Genomic DNA, 13,169 nt, shown 5'->3' with positions numbered 1-13,169 from the left:
TCCTGTTGCTGTTGTAGCCCTATCTGTTTTGGCTGCATAGGAGGCAACCAGATGTGGATATCAGAGGTTACCCTCCTGGGATTCCAGGTGGACCCAGCACTGGAGTATTTCCTCTTTGGGCTCTTCTCCCCGTTCTACCCTTCACTCTGCTGGAGAACAGGACCATACTGGGGTGCATCTGTCTGGACCCCAGACTGCACACCCTATGTACTTCTTCCTCTCACACCTGGCAGTCATCAACATGCCCTATGCCTCCAACAATGTCCCCAAGATGTTGGCAACCTTCTGAGCAAGAAATAAACCCTTCTCTTTGTCCCTTGCATTATGCAGACATTTTTGTATCTGAATTTTGCATACACTGAGTGCCTGATTTTGGTAGTAATGTCCTATGATTGGTATGTGACCATCTGCCACTGCCTACATTACACTGTCATCATGAGCTGCAGGGTCTCCATCACCCTGGCTGTCACTACCTGGGCATTTAGCTTCCTCCTGGTCCTAGTCTCTGTTGTTCTCATCCTGAGGCTTCCCCTCTGTGGAACTCATCAGCTGTGTTGTTGTTATTATGTATTTTTTTTTTTTTTTGTGCTTTAGGTGAAAGTTTACAGAGCAAATTAGTTTCCCATGCGATAGTTTATACATAAAGTGTTTCATGACCTTGGTTTCATTCCCCACAATGTGTCAGCACGTTCCCCATTTCTACCCAGCTTTCTCCATTTTCTTTCTTCCTGATTATCTATCCCTTCCTGTGTTCTCATCTTATAATTGATTGTTCTAAGGAGTACGTTCCTCTTGAGTGTTATTGTTTATTTTATGCACCTGTTTATTATTTGGCTGTGAGGTAGTCCCTGGGAATGGCTTTGTTTTCAGATCAGAAGGGTATCTTAGGGCTGGAGGTTCCTCCAGTCTCTGTCTCTTGTTATTTTTTATGGGTAGCTTAGAATGGGCACTCTGTAAATTTGAATCCAAATGGACTCTCTCCTTCCCAAATAAAATTGACATATATTTATAGAGCAAAGCATTGGGCTAGCTAAGCAGGGGCTATATGTGGATACCATATATGGATACATTGTGTGTGTGTGTGTGTGTGTGTGTGTGTGTATCTACATGGTCCGTTGGCTCTTGAAACAGTACAGTACTGTAGTATTTGTTTTGTGGACAATATATATTCCAGAAGTTTATAAGGCACTAATATAACTAAGTTTAAAAAGCCTTATAGAGTATTGTACAACTCATTAATTTATTAATTTATGAAGGTTTCAATGGCTCCAACATTATCAACAACACAAATCTGTACCAATCCTCATAAATATCATGTACCTTGATTTATACTTGTTAATTATTGCTTTCAAAACAAAGAGGCTCTTGCTGTGGCAAACTCTGCAGAGTCTGGAAGTCTATGGAAATCAAAATCTATTAGGTTTCCCCTAACTTTAAGTTTCCATCTGGTGAGGTCCGTGTGTATAGTCACAGTTTATGCTGGTGAAAAAAAGGTATTTGCAATGAAGAAGTCATTGGTCTTGCAAAATTCAATCATGGGATGTCTGGCATCATTTCTATCACCAAGGCCATATTTTCCAACTTTCGTATTCCAGTCACCAGTAATTATCAGTGCATGTTCAGTCAAGTTGAGACTGCAGAAGTTGGTAAAAATCTTCAATTTCTTCATCTTTGCCTTAGTGGTTGGTGCATAAATTTGAATAATAGTCATTTTAACTGATCTTCCTTGTAGGCATATGGATATTATCCTATCACTGACAGCGTTGTACTTCAGGATAGATTTTGAAATGTTCTTTTTGACGGTGAATGCAACGCCATTCCTCTTCAAGTTATCATTCCCGGCATAGTAGACCATATGATCGTCCAATTCAAAATGACCAATACCAGTCCATTCCAGTTCACTAATGCCTAGGATATCAATCTTTATGTGTTCCATTTCATTTTTGAAAATGTCCAATTTTTCTAGATTCATACTTCATACATTCCAGGTTCCGATTATTAATGGATGTGTGCAGCTGTTTCTTCTCATTTTGAGTCCTGCCACATCAGCAAATGAAGGTCCCGAAAGCTTGACTCCATCCACATCACTAAGGTCAACTCTACTTTGAGGAGACAGCGCTTCCCCAGTTGTATTTTGAGTGACTTCCAACCTGAGGGGCTCATCTTCCAGCACTATATCAGACGTGTTATGTTGCTATTTATAAGATTTTCCTGGCTAATTCTTTTCAGAAGTAAACCGCCGGGTCCTTCTTCTTAGTCTGGAAATTCAGCTGAAACCTGCCCACCATGGGCGACCCTGCTGGTATCTGAATACCAGTGGCATAGCTTCCAGCATCACAGCAACACACAAGCCCCCACAATATGACAAACTGACAGATGCATTTTATTGACTATGCTAAGGCATTCGACTGTGTGGATCATAACAAATTATGGATAACATTGTGGAGAATGGGAATTCCAGAACACTTAATTGTGCTCATGAGGAATCTGTAAATGGATCAAGAAGCAGTCGTTCGAACAGAACAAGGGGGTACTGCACGGTTTAAAGTCAGGGAAGGTGTGTGTCAGGGTTGTACCCTTTCACCGTACCTATTCAATCTGTATGCTGAGCAAATATTCTGAGAAGCTGGACTGTATGAAGAAGAACAGGGCATCAGGATTGGAGGAAGACTTATTAACAACCTGCGTTATGCAGATGATACAACCTTGCTTGCTGAAAGTGAAGAGGACTTGAGGCACTTACTGATGAAGATCAAAGACTACAGCCTTCAGTATGGATTACACCTCAACATAAAGAAAACAGAAATCCTCACAACTGGACCAATAAGCAACATAATGATAAAAGGAGAAAAGATTGAGGTTGTCAAGGATTTCATTTTACTTGGATCCACAATCAGCACCCATTGAAGCAGCAGTCAAGAAATTAAACGATGCATTGCATTGGGCAAATCTGCTGCAAAAGACCTCTTTAAAGTGTTGAAAAACAAAGATGTTACCTTGAGGACTAAGATGTGCCTGACCCAAGCCATGGTGTTTTCAGTCGTCTCATAGGGATGCGAAAGGTGGACAGTGAATAAGGAAGACAGAAGAAGAATTGAAGCCTTTGAATTGTGGTGTTGGTGAAGAATATTGAATATACCATGGACTGCCAAAAGAATGAACAAATCTGTCTTAGAAATAGTACAAACAGAATGTTCCTTAGAAGCAAGGATGACAGCAAGGTTACAGCTCACATACTTTGGACATGTTATCAGGAGGGATCAGTCCCTGGAGAAGGACGCCATCCTTGGTAAAGTAGGGCGTCAGCGGAAAAGAGGAAGACCCTCAATGAGATGGATTGACACAGTGGCTGCAACAGTGGGCTCAAGCATAGCAACAATTGTGAGGGTGGCACAGGACTGGGCAGTGTTTCGTTCTGTTGTGCATAGGGCCGCTATGAGTCGAAACTGACTCGATGGCACCTAACAACAACAACTTTAAGTTACAGTCTTTGCTTTGTCTCTTAACTCTCCTCTGTAATTGTAGCATGAAGCTTAGGTGATGTAAGCTTCCATAGAGTCCTTCTTTTTTTACATCATAGAATGATTATGTGGTGTGTGTTTTTGTCCCCAGATGTAGTCCCTCTCATGTTGGGTCCCTAGAGGATCCTTGACTGGGACTTCCGTGGTTATGGGAGACTACAAAGAATTCCAAATTGGCTGATCTAAATCTGGTATCCATAAGGGTGTATACCAATGAGGTGGAGGTAGAGATGGGAGGGCTTGTCTAAACTTTAAAGAGCTCTTTCTTTAGATATCTATCTGGTATCCCCCAACCTATACATTCTTTTTTTTCCCCTCCCTATACGTTCTGTTAGCTCTGTCTGGCACTGGGTACTGTACTGGTACTCTCACTGATCAGACCTGCTCACTTTGCACCGCAAGAATGGATATTAGGAATCAGTGAGTCAAATCTACTCAATTATGTATTTATTTGTTCACTCAATAAATATTTATTGCCTATCAACTCTGTTGTAGTAGCAGGAGCTATAGCAGTACTCTAGGGTTTATTGTTACCATTGTTGTTGATGGTATTTGGAATATGTCCATTCTACACTTATTGGAACTTCTGTCATTCATAAAGTGGTAACCCAAGAAATGATGAAAATCCATTGAGGCTAACTAATTGTTACTGGCCAGTATTTTCATAGCTATGTTGTGAGTTTACATTAAGTAGCATCCGTTATGGTTCTCACAATGTGAGCTCAACAATTATTTACGGATTTGTTTGGAAGCAATTTAGTGGTTTTTTGTGTTCGAGGTCAATCTTTAGTCCTGTTGCAGAGATGCAAGATAATGTTGTATGAAGGGTAAAGGAACAGTGGATTCTAAGTCATCTGCTTTGCAAATTTTTTCCCATGAATTGAAGCTCTGCCTCCATCATCATCCGTCCTTGAAACTGCATTTCTGATATTGTTTGCTTTTCTGATGTGACTCCATGACAGCATTTCAAAGACTGCTTAGTTTAATTTGTTTCTGCTCAGCACACTGGAATTTTGGAAAACAGGAAGAGTTTTAGGATAAAATTCTCAACTTTATCAGAATAAATTCAGCTGTGAGAGAGTTGTAGCATGAAGAGGGAAATGGCATAAAACACATTGATAAACTACAATAGTAGATGCCAACCTTCTAGTGAAGGGGGCTGGGACTAATTTTTCTCTTATTGGAAGTTAGTTGAGTTTCAGAGCCACATTAAAGAACGAGTTTGGAAGCCAAGTAAGTCGTTAGTCCTCCCTCTTTCTCTTCTTTTTGTCCTTGAAAAAACAGAATATATGAGTTTTATTCTTTTATTTGAACATGGAGCAAACCATATCTAGTAAACAAATTGGCAAATTCCTTATGAAAAAATTAAAAGCAAAGCAAACAGACAAAAAACACTTTAAGGAAAAGCTGCACATTGTATAAAAAATGTGTTGTACTGAGATTTTCTATATGCCAGACACTGTGTTAAGCATTTTATGTTTATTGTTTTATTCAATAAGGAGAGTAAGGAGTATTAAAAATAGTTCCATTTTATAGATGGAAAAACTGAATCTAAGAAAAATTAAGTAAATTCTTAAGGACATAAATCTAGGAATAATTAAATAAAACAAAACTAGCTCTTAACTGATTTCTATTGTAATCATTATAATTCTTTCCTTCCTTCCTTCTTTCCCTAAATATGTGTTGAATTCCTACTATGTATAAGGCAGTAGGCACTCAAAGATGAATAAGATACATTAGGAATCATGTCCATAGTCTTGTTTGACCCTTAAACAATCCTGGAAGTTAGGCAAGGCAGGAACTGTTATTATTACTTTACATATGATATTTTTCTCTATCTTATAGTTAAGAGAACTGAAGTCAAGAGAGGTAAGGTCACATAGAGAGTGATTAAAAAAAAAACATATTGTTGTCAAGTTGATTCTGACACATAGTGACCCTATAGGACAGTGTAGAACTGCCCCATAGGATTTGTGAGGAGCGGCTTGTGGATTCGAACTGCTGACCTTTTGGTTAGCAGCTGAGCTCTTAACACTGCACCACTAGGGGTCCTCAAACAGTGATAGCTATTAATAATGTTAATACAATAGCAAACACTGATCGAGAATTTACCATGTGCAGGGTAGTGTGGTAAGCACTTTACCTATATAATGCTTACCCTCCTTGGGAAAGCATTGGTCTTTCCAGAGCACTCACGCCGTACTACTCTGTGTGTCCCCCACTAGCACTTATCACAGTCCAGTTTATGTGATGACAAAATATGTGCCAGGTTTTAAACTGCATAAGGGTTGGCACCAGATTATCTTCATCTCTGTATCTCCACAGTGTCTACTTCACATTGCTGTGTATAAAAGTCTGATGAGTTGAATTAAATAATGCAGATAATAACTGCTATAGATGTAAAAGAGAGAAATACTACTTTAGGCTTGTGGACTGGGAAAACTCATGAAGATTAATTATTTGACTCATAATTTCAGCCTGCAGAAAATGGAAATCCTTAAGAATGATTACTATAGTGTAATTGAAAACATTGAAAGATTTTTTGTGTATTTTCCATTGGAAACTAAGCTCCACTTTACTTCCTATTTCTCTATCATTACTTGCTCCCCTCAGTCCACCACTGCTCTCCTGAATGCGTTCAGAATCACAGAGTCCCAACATGATAGGGCTGAGAGGAATCTGAGCAGTAGTCTAGTCCATGTGGTCTAAGGACTCTAGAAGATGTGGAATCCTGGTAAGAGGTCCATGAATGTCCATGTTAGAAATTAGAGCAATAAGAAAAATCATAGCATCTGAGGTAAGGGGAGGAAGGGGAGAAGAGGGCATGCCTTTTTTTATTTTTATTTTTTTACTGTACTCATGATTAAAACCAGGGAATTCTATTTCCAACAGTCTTCTCAGTATGATCGCTAAATCAGGGCATGTAACTGACCCTGGAGTAGCAACAGCACTGGTACTGCCTTGGGAATTTCAATAGGAAATTCTTCAAATCTCTAAATTATGAGTATTAAATCTCATGTTCAGATGTTGGAAAATGTAGTGTCCAAAAAAAAGAAAAAAGGAAGAGCAAAGAAGGCATTTGGAAATAGAGCTTCAGTTAATTTAATGATGGGTAGGAACAAAGCAAAATTCCTTGCCTCGGATTAGAAAAAAGGGTTTCCTTGATGTCTAAGACAAGATTAAAGCCCACAATAAATGTGAATAAGTTACCCATCAGTAAAGTGAATAAATTACCACCTCCATAAAATGTAACCTTCATTCAAAAAGCTGCTTCATAAGATATTAAATAGAGGTGTAGTTGGATGGAGACATTGCTAGGCAGCCCTGATACGGCTACCGGTGCTACACAGTTAAATGTGAGAGTTCTAAAATAAAAAGGGCAGTAATGAAAGCATGCCCTCTTCCCCTACCTCCATATCTACCTGGGACTTTATTACTTACATGCTTTAGAAAATTATCTGGGAAGGTGGTCCAGAGGAGACCAATAAGATGAAAATATTAGTATTACCAAGCAATATCTCAAGAAGTCAAACTTATCATTTCATCTGCTCTGAGATTTCAGAGAACTTTCTTTTTTAAAAAGTTTCCTCTGTGTGGTGAAATCTAGAATACTTTTGAAGAATATTCTTTAATTATAACCAACTGTTTATATATTAACATGTATATTATGTATATTAAATATTTATATAGTATATATAAATACTAACATATTCCTGTAAAAAATTAGCATAGTGCACTTACAAAAACTACCTCATGGAAGGAGGGCACAGTTGGCAAACAAATGTAGAAGGTGCGCATTGTTTGCGTAAAAATACAATACACGCACACACACACAAATATATGCAAATAATGCGCACCCTCTACATTTGTTTGCTGGCCTTGTCCTCCCCCTGTGAGGCACCCTCAAAGTACCACCATGCCAATCTTCTTCCACATATTGCTATAGAAAAATTAGCATAGCGTGCCTATGAAAATACCTCACGAGGGGAGAGTGCAGCCAGTGAACAAATGCAGAAAGTGCATGTTATTTTCATAAAAATACCATGTATGTGTAGATGTTTGTTAGTTGGTCTTTAAGAATTGAATTGGTAGACTTTATATTGTTGGTTTTGTGCTTTGCTTTGCTTTTTTCCAGGGAAGGATTTTTTTTTTCCTCCAGGCTAAAACATGCAATATGAATAAAAATAGTTACCCCTGAGTGACAGTCAGCCATGCACAGAGATAGCTGGCCTTTCTGGGAACGGGATGGAAGAGGGTTGTCTTTGGAGCATTAAGTGTTTTGGCGTATGGTCTTTGCTTTTCCAGACCAACGACTGGAAAGAGAACCCTGGAGACTCAAGAAAAGACAGCCATACTCTATTCTCGGAGATGTAGTCTCACCCCCTCTGTTTATCCATTCTATACCTCTGACATCATTTGTTTAGCAAGACAGCATCCCAGGACACAAGGTGCTGTGACTACTAAAACAAGGATTAAATGCATTCCCGGGACCACTGCGCTCCTTGTTCGTCCAGAGGCAGGCCGCTGGCATTTTCAGGGGTCTAATGGTAGATTGGAGCTCTGGTGGCTCAGTGGTTAAGCGCTCAGCTGCTAACCAAAAGGTTGGCAGTTCAAATCCACCAGCCACTCCTTGGAAACCCTGTGGGGCAGTTCTACTCTGTCCTATAGGGTCACTAAGAGTCGGAATTGACTCCACAGCAATGGGGGTTTAATGGTAGATTAGACTGTCCTTCAGCCTGGTAGGCATAACAGGATTCCAGGGGCCATTCTGCTTCAGTTAAAAATCTCCATTTCTTGCGTGATATTAGAAACCACATTAGCAATGAGACAAAAGCCACAATCACACAGTTAATGATTTTTTAAAAATATACATACTTATGATGATACCTTTTAGCATAGGAGAGTTTTAAATAACAAGGGGTTGAGTCCTTGGTATCTAACATACACAAGTGGGATAGGGGAACGTATGCAAGGAGAGGAGCTAAGATGATAAAAGTTTGACACTCATTAGTTTTCTCCAGGATTATCTGTGTTTACCATCAAAACAGGAGCCCTGGTGGCGCAGTGGTTAAACAGCCAGCTGCTAACCAAAAGGTCAACAGTTCGAACCTACCAGCCCCTCCGTGGGAGAATGATGTGATGATCTGCTTCTGTAAAGATTTACAGCCTTGGAAACCCTATGGGGTTGTTCAACTCTGTCATACAGGGTTGCTGTGAGTCGGAATCAACTCGACAGCAACAGGTTTACTTTCAAAAAGGTGGAGACAAAGAGAAACTGGTTTTGAACTGGTTATGTGTTTACCAATTCAGTGGTTCAGCTTCCTGTGATTTGTGAATATTTACTTAACATGAATAATTCCACAAAATCATTGCTGAAAAATTATTGAGCATCTACTATGAGCTAATCACTGTGTTAGGTACTAGAGAAATATTGATAAGCAAAAAAAGATATTGCTCATGGAAATTTCTCTTATATTACTTTCTTCCCAGAAATTTTATTACTTAAGATATTTTTTAAGAAATGCTTATTAAATGAACAGTACAGTATTTTTAAATAGAAAATTAAGGCAAGAATGGGTATTTTTTACTTGACCTTGACCATTTCCTTCAGGGCTCTGTCCTTCAGATTAAAGAAAAATTCTTAAATGTTTAAGAACAGAATACTATATATAGCAATGTGGTAATTGATTAACATACCTTTCTGTATGTCAGTCCAGAAGCAATTGAGACTGATGCACCTCTGACCTTTTCAGCGGCCTTTGCTAAGACCTCATTTGAACAGCAGTTGAGCATTTACTGACATCATTGTCATTTTCTGTTTCAGGGCCGACTTGATTCTCTAACGGAAGTGGATGACTCAGGACAGCTAACTATCAAATGCTCTCAAAATTACTTATCTCTGGACTGTGGTATTACTGCTTTTGAACTGTCTGACTACAGTCCAAGTGAGGATTTGCTCGGTGGCCTGGGTGACATGACCTCTAGCCAGGCCAAAACCAAACCGTTTGACTCTTGGAGCTACAGTGAGATGGAAAAGGAGTTCCCGGAGCTTATCCGAAGTGTTGGGTTGCTTACAGTGGCCACTGATCCCATCCCTTCCAACTGCAGTGAAGCAGTTAGCGAGGAGGTGTCTCAAGTATCTCTTTCAGCAGATGACAAAGGTGGATGTGAGGAAAACAACGCTTCCACAGCCAAAGAGCTCCCAGGCCTAACCCCAGGGACATCATCTTTAGGGGAAGCTCTGAAAAATGATGTTAAACCCTCTTCTGAGACCACAAAGCAAGAATCCAATTCCTCCTCCCATCTTGGTGCAAAGAACCAACAGCCTCTTCCTTGTGAAAATACAACCCCTAAGCGATCCATCAGAGACTGCTTTAATTATAATGAGGACTCTCCCACGCAGCCCACATTACCAAAGAGAGGGCTTTTCCTTAAAGAGGAGAGTTTTAAGAATGATCGGAAAGGCAGTGGTGGAAAGAAGCAGATGGTTGATCTAAAGCCCGAGATGAGCAGAAGCACACCCTCCCTGGTGGACCCTCCAGACAGATCGAAACTCTGCCTGGTGTTACAGTCTTCCTATCCCAGCAGCGCTTCAGCTGCCAGCCAGTCATATGAGTGTTTGCGCAAGCTGGGTGTTGGAAATCTTGAAAACACAGTCAAAACTCACATTAAGGAAATCTCTTCCAGCCTGGGAAGGCTTAACGACTGCCGTAAAGAGAAACCTCGACTTAAAAAGTCTCGTGAGACCCCAGAAGAGGCCTCTCTTTGCCGAACACCTGAAAAGGGAACTGACTCAGGTAATCCAGATGAAAACACAAGAAAGTCAATAGTGCAGAATGGAATTCTTTCTTGTATTTCCAAGGTTATAGAGGGGCCAGAAACAGATTCTGCTTCCACATCCTCATTCGAGCCAAGTAATCAAAGAAGTTGGAATGCCCAAATGCCAGTGCAGTTAGAAACATCCAGTTCACCACCTTGCACTCAAAGCAGCGAATCGTCTGTTGGCTCAGACTCCATCATGTCTCCATTACCCCTTCTTTCAAAACACAAAAGCAAGAAAAGTTACTCCTCCTCCCCAAGTCACGTTACCAGAAACGGTCAGGTTGTGGAGGCCTGGTATGGCTCTGACGAATACCTAGCACTGCCCTCTCACCTTAAGCAGACAGAAGTATTAGCTTTGAAGTTGGAAAACCTAACAAAGCTTCTGCCTCACAAACCCAGAGGAGAAACCATTCAGAATATTGATGACTGGGAACTGTCTGAGATGAATTCAGATTCTGAGATCTACCCAACTTACCATGTCAAAAAGAAACATACAAGGCTAGGCAGAGTGTCTCCAAGCTCATCCAGTGACATAGCCTCTTCACTGGGGGAGAGTGTTGAATCTGGGCCCTTGAGTGACATTCTTTCTGATGAGGACCTATGTCTGCCTCTCTCTGGCATGAAAAAATACAATGATGAGAAGTCAGAGAGGACTTCTTCTTCGGAGAAAAATGAGAGCCATTCTGCCACGAAATCAGCTTTAATTCAAAAACTCATGCAAGATATTCAACACCAAGATAACTATGAAGCCATATGGGAAAAAATAGAGGTAAGGTGGTCTTCTTAACCTGAAGGATTTCTTACTTGATTTTTGAGTGTAATGCTGGGAAAAAGTTCAACCATTCCCCATCCCATTATGAAATGTGTCACTATTTTTGACAAACCTAACTAATTCCCTGAAAAAAAGAAAAAAGCACAATGTTCACTGCATTGTGATAGAATATGCTAGGAACTGCTCTCATCAATGCATTAGCTTCACGTGTCCCTGTCTGTCGATGTTGCTCAAACCTAAGATGGCTCCTGATGAATTGTGCCCCCCTCCCCCACTCCCTTGGATGTAACACAAAATAATATGGAACAGTAGCAAGGCACACACCAGTACGTCAGCAGCATGTGAATGGAATCATTCCAGTTATCCTCGGTGCTTTTTGGTTCTTTTGCTCTGACCCCAGAATAGTTTCCTCATCTCCAGTGTTAACTTTCTGTGGAAATAGAGCAGACGTTTCTAATTTGTCAGGAATCTTTGTTTTTCTTTTACTTTCTCCTCTTTGAGACCTCTGGCTAGTAACTGTGATACCTGTATCATGCACCACCCACGAGCTCTGGGATGGAGAGTTGACATTTTGGGTAAATCTGTACTTTCAGAATGAATGATTAAATGAGATGAAGTTTTTGAGGGAAAACTATCAAACTTCTCAGGCCTGAGCTCTGTAATATAAGTTGTGATTTGCTCCTCATTGAGGAGGCATCTGGGCCAAAAAGATCCACTATGATTATTGTGCTAAGGGTCCTTTCCTCAGAAGGCCATCAGAGAGAGATCCAGTTAATCTGAAAACTGTAATGGTTTGTTATTCCATTGTATAGCACTTTACAGTGTGCGGAGCTCAACATTTTTTTTTTAACCTCATCTTCACAGCTACCCTGTAAAGAAGGCAGGTCAGGTCAGATGATTTTCATTTTATAGAGAAGGAAACAGAAGTTTGGTGAGAGTAAGTGATTTTTTACAAGCCTAAGTTAAGTAATTAAACCCTTTTATTTGGGAAGCTGAGTCCCAAACCCAGGTCTCTTGACTCTTAGTCCAGTTTTCTTCTTATTGCATCGTGTTATTTCCCTGACAGGGTGCAGCATCTCCTTCACTGGGGGGCTCTAAGAGTAGGGGAGACCAAACGGCTCAGGCATCCCCCAGACTGAATAGAGAATATCCATGTAACTCCCATGGCTGACTTGGAGCTACTCCTCCCATTTTTTTTTTTTAAACTTCCATTCATTGTTGGATACTACTCTGGGACCAGCATCATGCTATATATGAAAAAAGTATAGGGTGTATGGACAGAGTAACGTGGAGGAAGAAAATGTAGGTACCTAAAACAGAGAGGGAAAAGAACAGAAATATGTAACAATAATTATTAACCTATATTAATAGCTGTTAACATATATCAAGTACTTCTGAGTGTTTATGCATCCAATCCTTACAACAACCCTAATATTAACCTCATTTTATGGATGAGAAGACTGAGTCTCAGAGAAATCAGGAAGTCTGCTCCTGATATGGTACCCATATTCTTAACTAAATGCTCTCATTTCTCTCCATAAGCAAGTGATCAATATGTACTGCATATAAGCACTCTGGTATTGTAGAGAAGAAATAAAATCAGTGGAGTTGGGATTTGCCCAGAGAGTTCTTACGAAATGGTAAATCTTGAGTGGGGCTTTGAAGGATATGCAGGATTTAGACAGGTAGAAAGAAGGAGGGGGCCATTTCAGGTAGGAGGAGCAGCATAAACTAAAAAACAGATGTGGGACTTGGGAATGAGTGTGTGTCTCAGTGCTGCCATAGCAAAATATCACAAAGTGGGTGCCTTTAAAGAACAAATTTATTTTCTCACACTTCTGGAGGCTAAAGTCCAAATTAAGGACGATGCCAGGACTGTTCTCTCTTTGCTCCATCTTTTGGTAGCCCTTGGGCATCTTTTGCTGCTTCTAGATGTATCTTCACATGGCATCTGTCTTCCCTCTGTGTGTGACCCTGTCTCCATGTCTGTTCTCCATGTCTTAAAAATAAGACACCACTCAGAAGGGATTTGGATTAGGACCCACCCTACTCCA

General features: G+C 40.3%; 1 protein-coding gene across 1 annotated transcript in view; it reads left to right on the top strand.

Annotated features, from left to right (window-relative positions):
- The window catches only part of AKAP6 (A-kinase anchoring protein 6), a 404,455-nt gene that overhangs the window by 90,345 nt on the left and 300,941 nt on the right, over nt 1–13,169 (top strand). Inside the window, exon 3 of the mRNA XM_004376527.2 lies at nt 9,346–11,112. Coding sequence (XP_004376584.1) covers nt 9,346–11,112 — 1,767 coding nt within the window. The remainder of the gene's footprint in view (nt 1–9,345; nt 11,113–13,169) is intronic.

This window comes from Trichechus manatus, unplaced genomic scaffold, assembly GCF_000243295.1.
Source record: "Trichechus manatus latirostris isolate Lorelei unplaced genomic scaffold, TriManLat1.0 scaffold00043, whole genome shotgun sequence".
NCBI lineage: Eukaryota > Metazoa > Chordata > Mammalia > Sirenia > Trichechidae > Trichechus > Trichechus manatus.
The sequence above is the reverse complement of the archived record's forward strand: the minus strand, read 5'-3'. Positions and strand labels throughout refer to the sequence as shown.